At 37.4% G+C, this 21724-nt stretch overlaps 3 protein-coding genes across 4 annotated transcripts in view; 1 reads left to right on the forward strand and 2 right to left on the reverse strand.

Moving 5' to 3' along the window:
* Positions 1–1422: 1422 nt before the first annotated feature.
* srsf9 (serine and arginine rich splicing factor 9) lies at positions 1423–5685 on the forward strand. 2 transcript variants are annotated; one of them, XM_007250244.4, is made up of 5 exons: positions 1423–1540; positions 3114–3491; positions 3623–3801; positions 3932–4104; positions 4881–5685. In XM_007250244.4, exons 2-5 carry the CDS (start codon positions 3334–3336, stop codon positions 5097–5099), a joined length of 729 nt encoding a protein of 242 aa, XP_007250306.1. In that variant the 5' UTR covers positions 1423–1540; positions 3114–3333; the 3' UTR covers positions 5100–5685. The 2 variants fall into 2 exon arrangements, with proteins under 2 accessions (XP_007250306.1, XP_015461587.1); XM_015606101.3 differs by having other exon boundaries at positions 1446–1540; positions 3293–3491.
* A 44-nt stretch (positions 5686–5729) lies between these two features.
* triap1 (TP53 regulated inhibitor of apoptosis 1) lies at positions 5730–7551 on the reverse strand. The gene is made up of 2 exons (XM_022680885.2): positions 7260–7551; positions 5730–6297 (listed from the first exon to the last, which is right to left on the reverse strand). The coding sequence occupies exons 1-2, from the start codon at positions 7404–7406 to the stop codon at positions 6220–6222; spliced, it is 225 nt and encodes a 74-aa protein (XP_022536606.1). The 5' UTR covers positions 7407–7551; the 3' UTR covers positions 5730–6219.
* An 888-nt stretch (positions 7552–8439) lies between these two features.
* The window catches only part of sgsm1b (small G protein signaling modulator 1b), a 29412-nt gene continuing 16127 nt past the window's right edge, over positions 8440–21724 (reverse strand). Inside the window, exons 12-25 of the mRNA XM_022680886.2 lie at positions 20785–20911; positions 19188–19314; positions 18547–18611; positions 17990–18135; positions 17033–17161; positions 16769–16939; positions 16091–16162; positions 14457–16004; positions 13241–13365; positions 13041–13123; positions 12830–12939; positions 12635–12731; positions 12335–12502; positions 8440–11314 (exon numbers count right to left, since the gene is read on the reverse strand). Of these exons, the coding sequence (XP_022536607.2) occupies positions 11226–11314; positions 12335–12502; positions 12635–12731; positions 12830–12939; positions 13041–13123; positions 13241–13365; positions 14457–16004; positions 16091–16162; positions 16769–16939; positions 17033–17161; positions 17990–18135; positions 18547–18611; positions 19188–19314; positions 20785–20911 (3057 nt within the window). The 3' untranslated portion in view covers positions 8440–11225. The remainder of the gene's footprint in view (positions 11315–12334; positions 12503–12634; positions 12732–12829; positions 12940–13040; positions 13124–13240; positions 13366–14456; positions 16005–16090; positions 16163–16768; positions 16940–17032; positions 17162–17989; positions 18136–18546; positions 18612–19187; positions 19315–20784; positions 20912–21724) is intronic.

Genomic DNA, 21724 nt, shown 5'->3' on the forward strand with positions numbered 1-21724 from the left:
TAAAAAAAAAATTGCAGTCGCAAATAACTCTCAAAATTTTATGATGATGAAACTGGCACTCATCAGGACTACACAAGATAAGTTTATTTAGGTTTCTTTAACGGATCACTTCACTTTTCATTTACAATGAAGGAATACATATGTAGGATTATACACTAAAACGGGCCAAGCTCCTTCTCTCTACCTTAAGGTCAATCAACAGTCCTGTACTGACAGAAACCACCCATGCACCATTACTGCATTGTTTTTGCTTAAAAATGATGAAATCATACTACCTCTGCACTTCACTCCATCATGAATGCCTCCACAGTAGTACAGAATACCCTCATGTACATTAGAATGTTTTCAAGGTTTATCTACATTGTGCTGCAGCAGAACTGATGAGATTTAAGATAATCTTTACGAAAACAAATCGTACAACCTTATGCTTATCTCACACCTACATCCAGCTTCTGATATGTTACAGAGGTCTGTACATGTGACTGTGTGACTGTGACTGTGTACATGTGACTGTGATGTAACATGTAGCACACAGGTTACCACAATAAACTTACCTGCTCCTGATTTCATAACAGACTTTTTTTTTCATATTATTTTCTGATTATTCACAATAGAATTCTGACTTTTCTTCTCCTTATTTAACTGTAAATAAAATATTTTTTTTATATTAGTTGTGCCAAAAAAATATATATTTTAGCTGTACTTAAAATTTAAAATTTTATTAATCCCAACCATATTTCCAATTATTTATGATTGAAATCATGATTTTTATTTTTTTTAATGCTGGTGTTTCCCTTTATCTTTGGAAGGGAGACAGTTATAATAGTGTAGTATATTATAATACTTCAGGGTAGTTTTGATCATTTTTAAATGAGAATATTTTAATGTGCTGAGTTACTGAGTTTAACAGAGAGCTTTTATGGAAGAAATAAACACTAGTGTAGCTCCATATTCCACACAACCTGGAAAGAGGACACGTGCTGTGTGTGTGTGTGATAGAGAGAGAGAGAGAGAGAGAGAGAGAGAGAGAGAGAGAAGAAAGGGAGAGTTTAAATTTTAGCATAAATAAAAATGTAAAAACAACCTATTAACGACCTTTATTTAACATTGCTTAGTAGGCATCAGTAAGTGGTGAAATGAACTTGACACTGAATTAATGTTCATAAAAAAAATAAAAATAAAAAAAAATAATAATAATAATAATAATATTGTGGAGGACACACACTTTTTTCTGTTTACTACGTAATTTATAATAATTATTATGTGTTCCCTTAATTGTTTTTATGCATTTCAAATTATTCTACAGTGTAGAAAATAAATTAAATTAAGAAATAAAAAAATAACCCTGAATGAGAAGAGGTGTGGCCAAACGTTTGACTACTACTACGTGTGCAAATACGGACAATGGGGCGTGGTATCACAAATGGGGCGTGTCTGTGTGGGCGTGGTCTGCGTGCACCACACGTTTCCTGGTGCGGAGGAAGCGGCGGGGAGGTCGATTAGCTTCGGGCAGCTAACGGCAGCTTCATTTCACGGGCAGGTACGTGTTTCACCTTCACTCCGCGCGGATTTTACACATTTTATGCACAAGAGTGATATATAGTGACACTCACACACCGGCCGCGTCACATTTACTCACCCCCTGCGCGAGCGGAGTGAGTATTAACGGCATTTAGCTAGCTGGCTAATGCTAGGATAGGCTAAGCTTACAGCATTGTCCCAACAAAGGGAAGATTAGCCTCTGTGCTAAATTAGCAGCTGCTGCAGCTCTTTATTCGGGTAAATATCAGATTAAACATATTAAGTATTATATAAATTGGCCTGTGTGTTTTATAGAGGCTCACTGGCGGCCTTATTTATTATCAGAGGCAGCAGTAGCTCAGTTGGCGCTAGCTGACGCAGCTAGGTTAGGTAAGCTAGTTGAGCTAACGCTATCTAGCTTAGCAATAAAGGAAGGGGAGTGATGGGGGTGTTTATAGGCAGTGTAGCTGATTCTGTGCACTTATAGATTAACACATTGAACCTACAATACTAATTTAATTAAAATAACTGTTTTCTCAGGCTTATCACACATACAAACATAATGAGGACTGTCCCGATAACTATTTTTGTGTGTGCGATATATTGTCCTAGACATAATTGTGATAAACTATGTTATTGTCATTTAATAACAATAATGATCATTAAAAGCACAATAATACAGTTCCATGGTTTTGAAAAATAATGCACTTTTTATGTAAAAACAATGTGCACGTATATTAGCTGAAATACAACATTTTTAAAATAACCTAAAAAAAACCAGATCTTTAATAAATTCAAATTTCGACATTCTGGCCTATCGACCACTTGTGGCTACAATCAGTGATTAACAAACAAGACAGGCATGTTTTTTGAGTTGCACCCACTGCTTCCTGGATCCATTCTCTGGAATGCAGCTTGTGTTAAATACACTGCCTGGTTACAAAAAAAAAAGGTCACACACTAATATTTTATTGAACTGCCTTTAGCTTTGATTGCAGCACACATTCACTGTGGCACTGTTTCAGTAAGCTTCTGCAATGTCACAAGATTTATTTCAATCCAGTGTTGCATTAATTTTTTACCAAGATCTTGCAGCAGCATTGATGATGGTAGAGTCTGACCGCTGCACAAAGCAGAGCTTCTCCAGCACATCCCAAAGATTCTCAATGGAGTTAAGGTCACATACTGTTGCTGGACCTAGACCTGACCAACTGCAGCGTCAACCTCAGATCATTTGCTTAGGTTAAATCCAGGAGGAGACTTATTTTTTGGGGGGGGCCAGACAGTGTATAAACCTTTTGGCACCAGGTCTGATACCACCAGCCTAAGGCATGGATTGGAGGTATGCTACCCCCAACATGCTCATCACAGCCTATTTAATAAGCTTGTTTATGTAAGTAACAGGAAGAAGAGAAAGAAAAAAATCTAGTGTCCCAAAACTTTTGTTCACATGCTGAATCTGACACAAGTGAAACTTGATCTTAATTCTGAGTTTTCTTAACATGATAGAATATAGTATTAAGTATTAACAGATGCATCATTTTTAAAGTAGCAAGCACGATTTTACTCACTGGTTATCCTGTGTGTTTAAGTTTTTCAGAGTCTGATGAGGTCTTGGAGAGGTCCTATGATGTGTTACTAAAGCTCAACATGTACTACTACTTCTGCTGCTCTACCCAAAGTTTAGTTAATTAGGACACTTTTAGGAGGACGGACTTGAATCGGGATTGTCCCTCAACACTCTTTTGTGGAACCCTGTATCTCCTCGAAGATCCGCAGGTCCGTTCAGTTTGTGCAAGGCCGGTTTGAGCTATGGCGGACGGGAGGATCTATGTGGGGAACCTTCCCATGGACGTGCAGGAGAGGGACATTGAGGATCTCTTCTTCAAATATGGAAAAATTCGGGATATCGAGCTGAAGAACAACCGAGGCACCATCCCCTTTGCCTTTGTTCGTTTTGAGGACCCACGGTGAGTTCCAGGGCTGATGTTTCATTTTCACCCTCACTGACTGACTGACGTCAGGAAACACATGGAGGAGACATTTCTCAAGTGTCCCTCAGTAGAAAGAAAGTTAGGAGCACTTTACTCTCTTCCCATAGGGATGCGGAGGATGCTGTCTATGGAAGGAATGGATATGGATTTGGAGACTGTAAGCTGCGTGTGGAATATCCTCGTTCCTCAGGATCCAAATTTGGTGGATCTGTCGGTGGAGGAGGAGGACCAAGGGGAAGATTTGGACCTCCATCTCGCCGATCTGAGTTCCGGGTTATAGTGACTGGTAGGTCAAAAGGTTTTCCTCCTTTCTGGAATTTCTTTTAGCTAAGAATTTAGTAATATTTATGTGTGGTCGGTCTCTAAAAGTGTATTCGTATTGATGAGAGATATGAATTCTATATTTTTCATTTCAGGTCTTCCTCCTACTGGCAGCTGGCAGGACCTGAAAGATCACATGCGGGAAGCAGGAGATGTGTGCTTTGCTGATGTTCAGAGGGACGGCGAGGGAGTGGTTGAATTCCTTCGACGGGAAGACATGGAATATGCTCTGCGTCGGCTGGACGGGACAGAGTTCAGATCCCACCAGGTAATTAAAAAAAAACTTGGTAGACTATGTCCAACAAAAAATAAAAATTACGTAATTATATAATATTATAGCATAATAATGCATTTTCACCCCTTAAATAAAATTAAGATTCTAAAAATCCACACAAAAAATGAGATTCTGTTAAGAAAAAATGGTTGAATAAAAGGATACGTATTTATCATATTTTTTTGTAAACGCACATCAAAAACTATTGTGGTCATTTCCATATCTCTATTGTATGCTAAGTCAATAGTGTAGTTTTTAGTATTTCAAATGATTCTTTTTTTTTTTTTTAAATGGTGTAGTAGTAATTTAGGCTGGGCAATATGGTAAAAAAAATATTGCATCGTTTTGGCATGCAGAAAACATGCATGTGTAGTGGCAGATTCTTAGAAACCACTTATCAAAATGTTACATATAATTAATAATGTTGTTATAAGTAGAGTTTATCGTAGTATTTAACACAATATGATAAAAAGTCATATTGCCCTAATACAATCAGAATCAGGCTATGTGGGCTTTTTCTATAGGGCCTAGTTTAGCTATTAGGGCATCTAGTATAGAGAATTTTAAAAGAACATAAGCATTGGGTTAGCGGTCCACACAACCATAGGACAATGTTTCTGTTGCTGCTATCAGCAACTGTATTTAAGATGAAATGCTAAATTATTCATTAAATGTACAAATTAACTGAACTGCTTTTTAATAATAAAAAAAAAAACTAAGGGAAGCGCTTCTGAGTGATTTGTTTAACAGTTTCTCCGTTTGCTGCACAGGGAGAGACTGCCTACATCAGAGTTCTGGAGGAGAGGGGAACAAGCTGGGGTCGTTCGCGTTCCAGGTCCAGGTCTCGTGGGCGTTATTCACCCCCCTATCAGAGCAGAGGGTCCCCGCCTCGTTACCGCTCCCCTCCACGCCATATGTCTCGTCATAGCCCCCCTCCTCGACGAGCACCACCCCAGCACCACAGCCCGCCCCCACGCCACTATCGGTAAAGAGCCAAGAAACGCCAGAGCTGGTCAAGTCACCCCACCCCCACGAATCATTTCCTACCTTTTTAATTTTCTTTTTGCTTTGTTTCTTACCTTCTGTAATTTACATTCCGTCACTAAAACACCCCAAAGGCCTTCAAAGTGCAGAAACGGTCTCAACAAAATTATTCCTCTAGCTGGATAACTGGCAGCTGCCAGACAGAGAGTGAACGAATGTGATGGAGCAGGTGTCCTAAAACGTCACTCCGGATTCTCCTGTGAAAGTGTGAACACTTCTTCAACTTTGTGGCATTTAGAATAGTCATCATGCTTTTGACTTTTGTCCATCTTCAGTGGTTTTAGTGAAACACACCTGTTGTTGGGACAGGATTTGCAGTCATTTGATCAATCTTCAAAATCTGTAGATTATGTTTTTTTTGTTTGTTTTAAATGAAAGGATGAACTTTTTTAATTGTTTTTTTTTTTTTTTTGCATTGTTTTTGCTGTGTTTCCCCCACTCCTTTTGTATCACGTAATGGAAGTATGCAAAGTGCTTTTTTTTTTTTCTTTTTTCAAATAAAGCATTGAGTCATGAAATTGTTCTCCCAAATGTTGGTCATTGGTCATTATTGAACACAAGTACATCAATAAGAATTCCTGGATTTCATTCATTTTATTTCTTCATATTTTTCACTTTGATTTCCACTCCTCAAATCTATTAATATACAAAAACACATTATTTAGTCACATTTTCAGGCATGTTAATATGTAATAGCTGCGTGTTATTCCAGTTACCCAATAATTTAAACAGCCATTCAATGCAAGAATGCATAACATCCTCCACCAGCTACCTGAGACGTGCATGCTCAAGTTACTGACGAGTTGAGTAAACCCACCAGATATATCACTTTTTTAGTGATTCACTGACCGAGTTTAAAATATTGAAGTAGTACCAGGATCCTACAATACATTTATTACTCAGTCATTCAGTTTTACATTCTACCCCCAGTCCCAAAATCAAGTCCTCATGTCTTGTGTTTCCTGATGATGCAAACGTCACCAGTGCAGCTCAGGAAGATCAGGTGGGCCATCCAGCCGTGGATAGAGTCTGGGTGAAGGACAGCAGCCCTGTATTCAGATCACATCAACTGCCAGGCTTCTCCTTGTTTGGCCCCATGAACTCCACACCATCGATAGGAATGTCCTTCTCTTTGATGGCTTTCTGTAAAATGATTATTGATCAGAACACTGTGGTTAAAACAGGAAAATAATTTAAATAATAAGTTAGTCTAATTTAAGATACTAGATTTACATATACACTGACATGCCAAAAAATCTTGGGATTAGTGCTGTGTCCTATAGAAGCTAAAGGACTGATTTCTGCTAGTCACTCATCTTTTTCTAGGCCCTAAAATAATATCACGATATTTAATGGTATTTCAAGAGTACACTACTGCAACAAAATAGAAATTGTATTATTGCATACAATATAGTAAGACATGCACCTAACTGAGATATATATATATTTAAAAAATATATATTAGATTTGTAACAGAAGTCAATGATCCAGAATGTTAAGATACTAATAATACACTCCAAAAAACTCTATATATACATAATCTATGACAATCTATAATAAGTATCACATCAAGGTACAACTTTTTGGCTTTTTTTTAGCAAAAGGAAAAATTCACACTGTTCTGACATATTAAATCTGTCCAGGATCATTTATTTTACTTTAATCCTGGATATATGGAGATATTCGGAATGCATTATTATTAGTATCATGACTGATCATTCTGGATCATTGACTTCTGTTACAAATCTGATCAAATTCTTGATTTTTTAAATATCTCAGTTAGGGGTGTGCAATATCATTTTGTATGCAATTATAATATGTAATGCACTATTATATTCTTGAAATAAATATATATTCTTCTATTTAATGTTCTGTCATTTCGCCAACTGTGAATGATATGTAATGTTTTAATATGTATGTTTTTAAGGGTTTAAATGTAAATATATCTCGGTAGGTTTTGATCTTCATAATAATGTAACAAAGTGATGGTGATAAATCAGGTTCTGCTTTATCTAGATAATCTCTAAACTCTGGAGTCCGGGGCGGTGTTCCGCCGGGCTGTAGAGCCGCAGGGCCGGGCTGTGCGGGCTGTGCGGGTTGGGTACCTGTACGCAGGTCTGGTACTGCTTGAAGAGCTCAGTGCAGGGGTCTCCACTCCGCTCTCCCTTCAGGAACTTCTCAGCGAACCAGCGGTTAAAACACTGATCATACTCCCTCTTCAGCTCCGTGCAGCCCTCCCCCACACTGTTCATCTTCCGCGGGGCTCCAACACGGTTCTTACAGGGCTTTAACAGGTTCAAAAAGGTTCAGCTGGTTCTGCTGCGGGTCGGTTCTGTGTTTATGATCAGCAGGAGACTCGCTTGACTTTGCAGAATCACGTGGTCAGAGAGCAGCCGGGTCGCGTTCTAATGACGCAGCAGCTGCTGTTAAACCAACAGAACACCGCTTTACTATATTCATCTTTATTAATCTTTATTAAATGTTATAAAACGCTGTAAATATTTATTAAATGTAATAAATTCCTATTCATTTTATGACATTTTAATACGCTTTGTTTAATGGTATAACGTGATTATATAACGTTATAACGTATAACGTTTTTCATCTTTATTAAATGTTATTAATCTTTAGTAAATATTATAAAAGGTATTGCATATTATTAAATGCTAATCATCTTTAATAAATGTTATTATTAAATGCCATCCTAGTAATATTTATCAAATATTATTACTCATTATTTTAAAATGTTATTACTTTAATTAAATGTTATAATTCGCTAAAGTTTTAATCGCTATTAAATGATATGAAATGTTGTATCTTAATTAAATGTTATTAATCGTTATTAAATGTTGTGTAAATGTTAACTGTAATGTTAAATGTAAACCATATTGAAAAGAAAAGGAAATGAGAAATCATAGATTTACTATATTTAAGCTTTTACAGTACAATTTACAGCTTTTTAGGCTAGCTAAACTATGTGTTTATTCTACAAGATGTTTTATGTGAGAATTACGACATGTTGGTTTTCTACTAATAATATATGGCGATGTATATGGTTATTGTGACACAATATCTCATGTTAATGACATATTAAAAGGGTTATAATTATTATTATGACTGCATATTTTGTAGAGTGTACATTAGTGAACATCCGTATCTATTTATACACTAAGTATTTTTTTCCCCTAAAAATTGTTGTACATTTTAGCAAATCCCCTTCAGTGTAAACAGTCACGATCAGATTAACAGATGATATTAAAATAAAAAGAAACAAATCACAAAGCGTTCACCACAGTTCACATTTATTCCATATTACAATACAGATTATCTTTAGTGGCACGACGTTCTGACAATATACTATGTAGTTACACAGATTACAATAAAAATATATAAGCATAGAATATAATCTTTTCACATAGTCTCGGTTATCTTTCTGTCGGTTTCTGTTTCTCATAAATAAATCGTCACTTTCAAATACAACACTTTTTACAATTCACAAATAATTTAATTTTTTTCATTTCGCTGAATATTTTTATAGTGTGATCTATTGGTTTCTGAAGTCTAATGTATACAGAGCGATTAAGAAATGGTAACACACAGATATGGACGGGTGAAGGTTAGTGTTGAGAACACTGGCACTTAAAACACTTGGTTTGAGTTACAAGATTTTAGCAGATTCCTACAATCACACTGAACCCAGTGCTAAAAGTATGAGACAACCATACAAAAATTTCGGTTGCTGGTAGTTCAGAGCATAACACACACACACACACACACACACACACACTCTTCATGTAAATGTTATACAATCGTATGTAAAAGTTTGGGCACCCCGGTGCAGATTACATGTTTTCTGTTTCATTTATGAAGTTAAATGAAGAAAGCACAACTTATGAAGTAAATTACCTTTTTTACTGCAAATCTTAACACAGAGTTTTCATTTTTAATTTGGCTAACCCCTTCAGAACTGAATGATCTCCAGTGATAGAGATTAAAAAAATTAAGTAAGCAGTTTTCTGTCTGTAATGCACAGAAAAGAAGACTAATAATCTACTATAAAATCTATATAGCAAATAAATCTTTGTAAATTGTAAATTGTAAATAAATTGCATTGGAAGCGTGTGTACAACATTTTATATTTAATACTGACCTTTTGTATTTCACAATTCATTCCTAAACATGATTAAAAGGTTTCCAAATCACAATAAATTAGTAAAAATGACTGTTACTTTGCCCCAGTTGCTCTAGTATTGTTGTTTTTTCCAAGGTTTTTGCAGTAGGTGGGGCCATGTTACTGTTTTATTGATGTATAAACTTGTTCATTGGCTGGTTTATAGTCTATTCTGATGGACAACAGCTCTCAAATAGTGAAAATTAAAAATAAAGATAAATAAAATTAAAAATAAAGATAAATAAAAAAAATACATGATGTCCATTGTAATGGATGCAGGTTCTGAAAGGGTTCTACTAAAAACTAAAGCAAAATACTAAAGCAAAATCATTATTTTTGACAATTGTAGTTCTGGATTTTCACACCCTTTATTAACTATCCTAATTAGACCAAGACATGTTATTAGAAAATAACACTCAACAATCACAGATTCCTCTAATCTGAAGGGCTGAAATTAATTTAATTACGCCTACAGGGTAAAAATGCACCCTGTTGCTAAAAATATCAGGTCTTACCAAAATCCTGTTCACACCTAGCATCAAATTTGTTCTATTAATAGCTGAAATGTGTTCATTTGAATTAATGAAACATACCAGTCCTGCTTAATTTTTTCTAAACATTTCCTAACTTTAAAAACACGCTTTTATTGTGATTTTATTGATGTGTCAGTGTAGTTTGGTACACAGACACATCACAATATGCAGATCAACCAATCAATAATACTCGCCCCCTGCTGACATCCAACCATCTGCGTCTCAACTATTTTTCATTCAACACATAAAACAAGTCGTGAATGTGCATTGTGATTTGCATTAAATTACATTTTCTGTTATGCAGTTTTTCCTTCTTTTCACTTCAAAAATGAATAAAGGGGATGCCAAAACCTTTATACACAACTGTGACTGTTCTACTGTATATGCCAAACACATCAACGCATGAACGAGTCTCACATATAATGGCTTCTTCATTCGGCCCACATTCTGATTCAGAGACCTTGTAGTTTTAAATCACTCACTGAGCAGAAACTAACACATGGCACTTGTCCCTAAACCAAGGAACTTAAGGCAAAAAAGACTGATAAAAATAAACACATCTCCGAGATTATACTTCTATTATAGATAGATTGTTTTTTTCTTTTCTTCTCGACTAAGGTCGTTTCGCTGAGTGAGGTACATACTTGTGTAGCAGCTAAACTGAGTGTCACAGAGTGACGAGCATCACCGGGGGGCAGAAAGCTTAGGTCATAATTACAAAAAAGAAAATCACTCTGTTTGTATAATACAAGCTCAATTCATAATACCTGAAAACAGGAGGATGTGCTGACACTGACTGGGGTTTTTTATCTTCTTCGTGCAAATATTGTGATGCCATAATGTACATAATGTAATGTAATACTTTAAGAATCTGGGTTCTACGTCTTTTAGCAGTGATCACCACTCTGAATATAGTGGTTTCTTTATACTACATTTTGCAAAAACGGATATTTTGTGCTTTTCAAAGAATCTGTGTTGGTAGAGACACATCATTTGGTTCTGTTATCATCACCATTAGTACTGTAATTAACATTTCAGCCCACTTCAGTCTTTCCAATACAAAACTTTGATCAACTATGATCAACCATATATCTATATATATATATATATATATATATATTCCCAGGTGTTATCATTTTATTTGGCTGTTGTTGTTCTCCAGCACTACATTAGTTTAAAATGTGTTTTGGGCCAACTCTCACTGTTTTCCCGGCACAGAACCCTCTGAGAAGCTTCTCAGCAGGAGGTCAAGAGAAAGATGCGCTTTATCAGCTGGGTTTAAACGTATGATACGCAGAAATAGGGCACAAGCAGTAGTTTTCTTTAATTAGACGGTGGAGCGCCGATGGAGAAATGGAGACGCCACATCACTTGTTCTCTATGAGGATCTGGACCTTGTGGACCAAGTCTCGGGCCATCACCAGAAGTTTCGGGACGTCGTGTCGCTCAGCCATTTCTGTAGAAACAAGTCAAGTCAACTCATCTTTATTAATACAGCAGATTTAAAAGACAAAAAGTGCTCTACAATAAAATCATATAACACCAACCTAATTCAAATTAACACAAAAAATAGACATAAAAGAGACTTAAAATTATCCGCTGTGGCTCATTCCTTTATAAAAATTGAAAGATTATTCCAAAGTTATGGATCTGGATCTACTGTCCACAGTGTCACATATGTCCCAGTCAGGGAGGCTAATATTAGTGCCAACGGTGGATCGTGACTGGCGGCATCTGGTTAGAATTGTCCATGTGAACCAGTGACAAGCAGTCTTCGGCAAAAGTCAATCACAACCACATTCAATGCAGGAGATCCCACACACATATCTCACAGATAAGTGCAGCATTCTTTAGCTCACACAGCACATGCCAAAAGTCATGGGACACAGTGGGACCCATGTCATATCTGGCGTTGTTTTTTTTTGTTTTTGTTTCTACACCTGCACTATTCGGTCAGGTAAAAACGGACTCTGGTTCGTTTTTTGTACCCTTAGTGAGGTTTGATCAAACAAACAAACTCTGGAGTAGTTTCGCTTGTGGTAAGAACATGATCCGATCTTGATCCGACCCAGCTATATCAAATATACTCCTTTTATTTAAGCTAAACTGCTGATAAGGTTCAGTTTAATCTGAAACATTAGCCAGATAATGGCAAATAATTACCACAGCTATGAACAAACATGGTCTCTGCTGCTCCATGCTGTTTACACATGCTTCATGTGCAGCGTTCACTGCTCACAGCTTTAAAATGCACAGATATATATATATATATATATATATATATACGCCAGAACACAGAATCTTCTCACTATATTTACTTTCTTGCTTTCATGGCAGACAGCTCTGACCAATCAGAGGAGAGAATGTGCTTGTGTGGTTTATTGATCCGTATTTTCGTGCATTTAAATTTGTGCCTGTGTGAAACCAAACCAAACAGAGGGAGAAACGCTCCAAAACGACCTGAGAGCCGTCTTACCGTTAAAGAACTTGATGATGTCAGTGAAGTCCATGTTGTTCTCCAGAATGATGTCTCTGTACAGCTCAACCAGGGCCAGGGCAATGAAGAGCACAAAGTGGCCAGAGGAGATGGTGCGGGCAGCCCAGATGGTTTCCCACACAGAGAACACATCGTCATACACCATTTCTTAGGAGGGACACAGAAACAACAGAAAAATGAGATACATCAAATTTAACCCTTTTGGAAGCGAAAATAAAAAAAATATAGACATATACACATATATGCACAGATATCCCGGTTCTACATAAAAATACGTACCTCTCTTAAAGTCTAAAAGAAACCATCGGTAACAGAAGTAAAAGTGGGTGTAGTCTCCATTCTGCTGCATCAGCTCAAAGAGTTCAGAATCAAGAATCTGAAAAATAAAAAACAGAAAAATCCTCACTAGAAACAGAAACTAGAGACACAATAACCCCACGCTTGCTTTAGAAACGTGTTTTAATGAGGTCGTACCTGAATAAGCGAGCGCATGTTGGCGAAGTGAGTGTCCATAGCTCCTCCATGCGGAAAGTTCTGGTTCATCCTCTTCATGAGTTCCGTAAAGCAGCTAAAAGCCATGGCCTCTAACAAAAACAAAGGGGTTTGATTAGCAAGCTGTCCATATCAGTCTTAAACAATACAATCTAAAGGTTAAGAGAATAATGCAAACTGAGTGTGAACGTACCATCGTCAAGAATAACAAGCAGAGGCGCGAGTAAATCACACATTCCCTGCACATAGCCGATATCCAGATGCTGCCAAACATAGCTACAAGGAAAATCAAGCAAAAAGCCAAATTAAAAAAGATATTTAGGTATCTGTGTTTTCAGTCAATGTGCAGAAACACACAGCAGCAGCTAAATAACCAGCGTATTTCAGATTCACCTGCACATGATGTTACGCAGTTTCTCCAGATTTGTTGTGGTAAAATACCAGTAATTTCTATCACAGCGCTGGACGTCTTTATCGATACGGTGCAGATTGAGGGTGTACAAGTCCAGCAGCTCTTGCTGTAAAAGAAAAAGTAACAACTGTCATTTAAAAAAAATGTAAAGCAGGGGTTCACACATTTTTGCAACTTGCTTCCACTTAACCCACCACAAAACATTATTTAGACCATTTAAAATTGTATTCATATTCCATTGGATTGAATTTGAAAGACTTGAATTGAAAGAAATAGAGATTCTGATTGGTTCTTGATCTTGAGTTGGACTCTCTGTTGTTCCTCCACCAGCTGAAATAAAGATTCTGATTGGTTTAGATTCAGAGTTTGACTGTCTGTTGTCCTGCCCCCAAATGAAATAGAGACTCTGATTGGTTTTTCATCTTGAGTTTGACACTGTGTTGTCCTGCCCCCAATTTAAATAGAGATTCTGATTGGTTCTTCATCTTGAGTTTGACTCTCTGTTGACCCACCCCCAACTAAAATAGAGATTCTGATTGGTTCTTCATCTCAAGTTAAACTCTTTGTTGTCCTGCCCGCAATTGGAATAGGGATTCTGATTGGTTCTGCCTCAGAGTTTGACTCTCCGTTGACCTGCCCCCAGCTGAAGTAAAGATTCTGATTGGTTCTTCCTCTTGAATTTGACTCTCTCTTGTCTTGCCCTCAGTTAAAATTGACATTCTTTCTTCTTGAGTTCATAATCATAGAGATTATGATTGGTTCTTCCTCTGAGTTTGACTCTCTGTTGTCTTGCCCTCAGCTGAAATAGAGATTCTGATTGGTTCTGCCTCTTAAATTTGACTTTGGCCCAGTTTGTGTGGTTTAATAAGAGTTTATCCTTTTACTAAGCTGCTGAACTCAATTAAACCTTCATTTTACATTGATAACATTTATTAAAAATGTAGGCTTAGGGCCAGTTTTAGCCCAAGGGTTGTGAGTTTGACAAAGAAGTAATAATTAGACCAGTACACAAGAACACAGAAAAAAGTCCAATTACTCAAAAGAGACAATGGTAGACTCCACTAAAATAGCATTACCATCATCACATTTCCTGTTGAGCTTTCTGAAAGGTTCTGGAACTACTCTGGAGGACACCAAATACAGTATGTCTGCTATTAAATATATATTCTAACTGTGCCTTCCAGTCAACTGACTTACAGAGTAAGTGGTTCCAATGGAAGAAACTGGAGACGCAACATCGTTCTTGTGTTCTCCTCCAACAGCTAAAGAGTCTGGTTTGGGGAACAAGCTCTCCATCTCCGGCTCTTCCTCCGACAAGGCTGACTCGGTGCCCTCTGGGCTGGTGTTCACGCCGGTCTCCATGCACAGCTCCAGAGCGGGCATACCCACTGCCACCTTCTCTGGTGGGATTGACAGAGCCAGTGGAGGGCCCATCGCAATAGGAGCCTTGGTCAGGATGTCCTCTGCAGGCATGAATACCAAAGCAGACGATATTTCCTCCATTTCTAAAGCAGACGGAGAGTCGTCTGACATGTCTGGAGAATGCTTGGATAGAGACATGATGGAAATGCAGCTCTCAGGTACAGGGTCTGTCATTTGTTTGATTAAAGCCTTGCACCGGCTCTGATCAGAGTCCCAGTTCGTGAAGCTTTGCGTAGCTGGCTTCTCTGGCGAGTCAGATGGATTGTTCATGATCAATTCCATGTGTGGTAATTTAGTGCAAGGTGGAGCAGGCCTGGTTTCATTTACAGAAGGCCCAACGCAATCCAATCTATTTGGTGGCTCAGATGCTGCAAGGTCTTCAACCTCCTCAAGGCTTTTCGCATCTGTGCTCTTCGTATCCGTATCGTCTACAGAAAACTGTTTGGTCAGTGGTTTATGATGATCACATTTGGCTTGTGTTTTAGAGTTAACGTCCGTTTCTACAGTTGAATCTGGGGTTGACTTTGCAGTGTTATCTACATCAGGTTCTGAGGTGTTTTCTGTGTTTTCCTGTGCCTCATTCGTCACTTGTGAGTCCCTGATTTCCTCTAAGGCTTTTGTTGTTTCTTCCACAGAAGCCTCTGATGATTGGATTTCCTGTTGCTCGTGTTTTTCATTGTCGTCTGAAGCTTTTGTCTCCTCCTTTTGTGTTTCAAGAATCTCAAGACCCTTCTTCTCTTGTGTTTCAGGTAACGTGCTTTCTACACTTTCGGAAACTGTAGAATTCCTCTCAGATGTTTCACTCAAATCCATCTTTTCTGTCTGCAACTCCAAGGATTTGTCAGTCCTGCTAAGTTCTTTGGCATTGGCGTTCTCTACATTCTGATTTTCCTGAGCTTTGATCGTCTTTTCGTCCACAATAATGTCCTCTGTAGTCGATTCCACAGGATCTACAGGATCTACAGGATCTTCCTTGACTGCTTCTACAACAGTTGAGCTCGGTTGCACTGGCTCCTCTTTAAGTGCTTCCTTGTTTTCCTGGCTTGAGTTGGCTGCAGGTTCTACAGTCACTTCAGAAGTCACTGTTGATGCTTCTGCTGCCAGAATTTTGGTTCCAGACTCTTGTGTAGAAGCATCCTCTGTGCTTGGAGAACAATCGGAGAGTCCAGATGTGACAGAGAAGTTGCGAGATGATGGATGTCCAGAGTCTGGAGAACTGGTGCAGTTGGGAAGCGTGCCGTTGGGGATTTTGGGCTGTGGCTTCTCGTCTTTTGGCTTAGGTTCAGATTCGATTGGGTCAACCTCGTCGACAGACCCAAACACCTGTGGAAAGTTGAGATGATTAGATGGGAAAAATTACAACGCAACATTTTGTAGTGAAAACCTTGCAGTTTGCTGATGGTGCTCACCTGAGTGCTACTGTTTGTGTCACTTTGAGAACCGGCATGGCTTTGCTTCTCTGAGCTACTACTCTGGGAAGACTAAAAAATTAAAAAGACATTTAAATTGAGACATTTATTCTTTTACAATCATTGGAGATCTACCACCATACCTCCAACCAACACTTAGGTGCCCAAAAAGGCCATTATTTCCTGGAATAGGTTTGTAAGATTAGGGTTGGAACTCAACTCTCTAGAGTGGTAGATCACCATGACCAGACTTGGTAATAGAAATACATTTTCGAAATAAATTTCTTTGGTTGAAACATAAATCGAGCAAACATAATACCTACTATTTTTATACCTAAATCTTTTGAAATTTTAATTTATATTTCCATTACTTTTTACACAATTTATTAAATGTAATATTCTAAATGGTAGAAATGGTATTAATTAAAACACTTAATATTTATAATATCCCAGCAGACAAACCAACAACGCACAATACATTTACCTCAGCAGTGCCAATCAACCCATTTACACCAGTGCTATTCTAATCATGAATTTACCTCAACAGTGCAATTTCATTCACAAATTAAACTCATATATTATATAGATGTATAACACACAGAGTGAGTGTGAGTCTACTTTAAGCATTTATTTCTTTTACTCTAATCAGACCACTTTATCTATGGCAGTATCTCTTACGTCAGTGCTGATGGTGGAGTCCTGCCGCAGGCTCCGGTCCACACTGGCACCAGAGGCACACTTGGCGAGGGCGGCAGCATGCTGCTCCTTCTCACGTTGCTTCACAATGGCCTCACAGCCCAGCCACTCGCTCATAGTCTGCTCATAACACGCCCGGACCTGCTCATCCACCTGCAACACCACAATACATCACAGTCAGACAATCCCCCCCCTCAGTTTAATTCCCCCCAAAACAGACCAAAACTGGCCCTCCCTCCCACTGACCTCCTTTCTCTCACTGAGAGTCATGGTGAAGTGATAATGGCCCAGCAGGAACGGCCACACCTCTTTTCGGAGGGTCGGATCTACCCCACCATAGTACACCAACCGGAGAAGCTCTGCTTCTTCATAAGCCTGTCAGGGAGAGAGGTTGTTATGAGCCCCCAACAGGGGTAAAAACAATATTTTGGTGTATGTTCCAGTTTACCTATAATGTAAATATTACAATATATTTATAGCATCCATGCCTGGGAGAATCTTGTAATTGGCCTACATTTAAAAAAACACTCTTAACTTAACTCTATAGTGTGGTAGATCACAATGACCAGACTTGGTAATAGAAATACATTTCCAAAGTAAATTTCTTTGTCTGAAACAGAAACTTTTCATAATACCTAATACTGTTTTAAAAACATTTTTCTTAAGATTTTCATTTATTTTTCTATGAATTTTTTCACAATTTATTAAATTAAATGTAAGTGTACCATTTAGAAATACTTCTTATACACTTATATTTCTTATAAACAAAATTATGAATTATGAAAATGTAATGGCCTTTTAAGGTGCAACAAAACACTCAATAAGAATATAAACTAAAATAAGGATTTACTTTATATGTGTGGAATGTTTGTGATTTCTGCAACATAAGCAGACATTTATAAAACTCAAAAAAGCATCTACTATAGATTTAGTCACCTATGTGCCTTTTTTTAAGGTGGAAAGGAAATTTGTTTTAAGTTGGAAGGGGAAAAAAAAATGTGAACAGTAAACTAAACCCAATATACTCTGGTGGCTGAGAAATCAGTTGCTCATATTTGAGAAGTTCTACAGTAAACTCAAATAAATCAATAACTGAATCAATACATTAATATTTAACTCTGGAGAAAAAAAACCCTGTGTAATTCTCACTCTGGTAGAAGTCTTTAGTATTCTGCCTTTGAATATTTGGATGGATCTGCTTACAGAACTGTCCTGTAGAAACGCCTTCCACACTTCTGCAGAGAGTCCTCCTTTGGCATCGTACGGAACATCCGGCTCGATGATGGCGGGGTTGACTAGAGCCGACAGGTGAGTCCGGACGGTGGACAGGTGACGGCAGTAGGCCAACCCTTAACAACAGAAACACAAACACAGAAAAGTGAGGCGTTCAACTGCCCTGTGAAGTTGTGGGTCAAACTGATCAGTTTATTAAAATATATATATATATATTAAATACATGTAATGTTTCTGCTGGACATTCTAATTACTTCTGGAACTACTATAATGAACTGCAGTATATAAATAATGAAAGATACAAATATTTAATCTAAGGTTTAGATTAAATGTAATATGTTTTCTATTTCAGACACAATGTGATGCATAAAAAAACATTATTAATTAATACTAAAAATATTCTGCTTTCAGATTGTTACAACATGCACTATATCAATTCAAGGAATATTATTGCTGTTCCTTACAGCTGACCATAACTTAATAGTATGACAGGTTTAATAGTTTAATAATCTGGAAAAGCTACGTACAGCCATAGAAAGCTCGAGAAATGATCTGGTACTTCATGGTCTCGCAGAGCAACTTCAGAGGCGCCCTGTAGGAGAAATTAAAATACACAAAATTAGAATTTTGGCATAAGAAAGAAAAGTAAATTTTGCTCCTTTAAATATACAGCACTGTAAAAAAAAAATATGAGATCACTTAAAAATGATGAGTTTCTTTGATTTTACCAAATTGAAAACCTCTGGAATATAATCAAGAGGAAGATGGATGATCACAAGCTGATCATCAAACCACCAAACTGAACTGCTTGAATTTTTGCACCAGGAGTAAAGCAGCATAAAGTTATCCAAAAGCAGTGTGTAAGACTGGTGGAGAAGAATCACAGAAAACTTAGATTAAAAAGAGATTAAAAACCAGGGTTATTCCACCAAATATTGATTTCTGAACTAAAAGCTAATTAGTTTTTTTTGTTATTTCAGCCATTTCTCATTTTCTGCAAATAAATGCTCTAAATGACAAGGTTTTTAATTTGGAATTTTGGAAGTTTTAAGGCTGGAATAATAGATAATTTAGAAACTCAATAAAGCCTTTGTAATAAAATGTAATGTAATAGTGGTTTTGCATTTTATTTTGTGGAAAGGTAAAGCAAAAGGTGTGCCGTACTCGCCTGTCATGATTGCACCCGTTGGGAAGTCCGCCATCAGAAGATCCGTTCTGAGAGCAGGAGGAGCAGGAAGACTTTCTGGGAGTGGGCTGCCACATGCTCATGCTCTGGTCCATCAGTTCTGGGCCAACTGTATCATTATGAGATCATCATACATATCACCATCTGGTGCAATGCTCCTAGATTAAAACTAATTTCTATTTTTTACTTAAGTATAATTTTATAATTTCTTAAATATATTCTTCTTTGGAGAAGTAAAATAAATAAAAACTCAAAACTCAAAATGAACCAATTATCTGTTGCATTGTATAACTTTACACTATTACAATATTATTACTTTAAGATCTACACTATTCCACAGTGCTCCTGATTGCTTGATTCTAAGTATATATCAATATTGACGAGTATAAAAGCATACAAATACTCGTACACCCTTAAACCCTAATAAGTTAACTAGGCAGTTAATTTTATATATGATATATATGATCTATAAGTTTACCTAAGGTAACCCGAGGGGAATCACTACACACTAGGGGTGGGCGATATGGCCCTAAATTAATATCACAATATTTTATGGTATTTCCGCAATAACGATACTCTTGGCGATATGACAAAACACAAAAAACTATTTCAAAAATACAGTATACACTGCGAAAATATATATACATTTATTGTATTATTACACACAATATAGTACTGCACACCCCTAAGTGGGATATTAAAAAATACAAGCATTTTATCAGATTTGTAACAGAAGTCAATGATCCAGAATATCATGATACTAATAATAACGCACTCCAAATATCTCCATATATCCAGCAGGATTAAAGTAAAATAAATGATACTGGACAGATATAATCTGTCTCTAGTAGATATATAATGGGAAATGGGATGGGTGATATGGCACGATATTTAAAAAAAATTGACGATATTATTGTGTACGATATGGCACACCCCTACTACACACTGATGGTGAGTTTCAGTCAAACAACTTATGGGTTTACTTGGGAGTACTTGTACTCAGTTGGAAACAAATGGTACCAATGCATCCCTAGCCTAATGGTTAACCTAATAAAACAGAAAGGATGTTCACACCACAGGGTAGATGGTACACTCCAGAAGGGGAATATCAGCGTACATCACAGTGACAGACCACACGTAACACCACAGCATACAGCAGCTTCACACTAGGGGTGGGCGATATGGCTCTAAAATAATACCACGATATTTCAGGGTATTTTTGCGATAACGATATACTTGGCGATATAGGAAAACTAAAATAATTCATTCTTTTCAGGAATATAGTATAATAGTATAACAGAATAATCATAATGTGGCAAAATAAATAATATAGCATAAAATAATATAATGCAGCAAAAAATATTGCAGAATATTTAGTGCATGCATATAAACTGCAAACTAAAACAATAATACAATAAATACACCTAAAGCTTCACAGTAAATAATAGACTACTTTTAAGACAGAACAGCCCTATTATCACGATATGGATTTTTAATATCATGATATTTCTGTGTCACGATATATTGTATACGGTATAATATTGCCCAACCCTACTTCACAGCACAGCATCCAACATACCAAACTCCTGACTGCCTGGGTATATTATCCGAAACACATAATCCGTCGCCTCGTCGTCATCCTTATCGGAAAAGGACTCGCAGGAGCCGTGTGGACTTCTCTTCCGCAGTTTGGGGAAAACCTTTCCCTGTTAAAAAACATGATAAATAAGTAAGGGCTCACCCCAAAGAATAACCGCATCATTTCAATACGATTACAAATAATAAAAAAAAAAACATGGACATTCTTTTACTTTAACTAAAACAAGGAATATATTAAACTAATAAAACGCAGTGCTTAGGAAAGTGCATCTAAATTGCTTAATTCAAGAAAAGCTAGAGAAGGAAAAGTGCAGGTTGAGTTTTACTTTTTCATTTTTCTTTAAAATCTGGCCTGAAAAGATCTGAAGAAGCTGATTGGTCAGACCTCTGTTCAGGTTAGAGTGGGTGTGTCTGCTTTAAATATCTGTCATTAGTTTAGTAGTTTAGTTTATCTGGTGCGCCTTATGTATGAATTTTACCAGAGCAGTAAAGCCACTTCGCTGAAGTACAGAGTTATACAGGAGTTTCAGTTTAATTCTCCAGCACAGAGACTGGAGCAGTATTAGCATTAGCCAATAATTGCGCTAAGTGCTAGCTCTTTCACTGATCAGAGATGAGTATTATTGGCCTGTAGTCTGCTGCTAACCCCGGCTAGCACTGCCGAGCAGCATTAGCATTACCTGCTAACCCCGATAAGTGCTTTCACCGGTCAAAGTTGAGTATTATTAGCGTGTAGCCTGCTGCTAACCCTGGCTAGCACTGCTGTAGCAGCATCAGCATTAGCTGCTAACTGCAGCACTAGCTCTTTCTCCATTCATAATAATATCGCCCTGGCTTACCGGAACTTACCGGAACACTCTGGTTCCTCAGTCTAGTAGTGCTGTAGGTAGGTGCTAGCGTTAGCTGCCAATGCTAATGCT

This window comes from Astyanax mexicanus, chromosome 20 (genome assembly GCF_023375975.1).
Source record: "Astyanax mexicanus isolate ESR-SI-001 chromosome 20, AstMex3_surface, whole genome shotgun sequence".
Taxonomy (NCBI): domain Eukaryota; kingdom Metazoa; phylum Chordata; class Actinopteri; order Characiformes; family Acestrorhamphidae; genus Astyanax; species Astyanax mexicanus.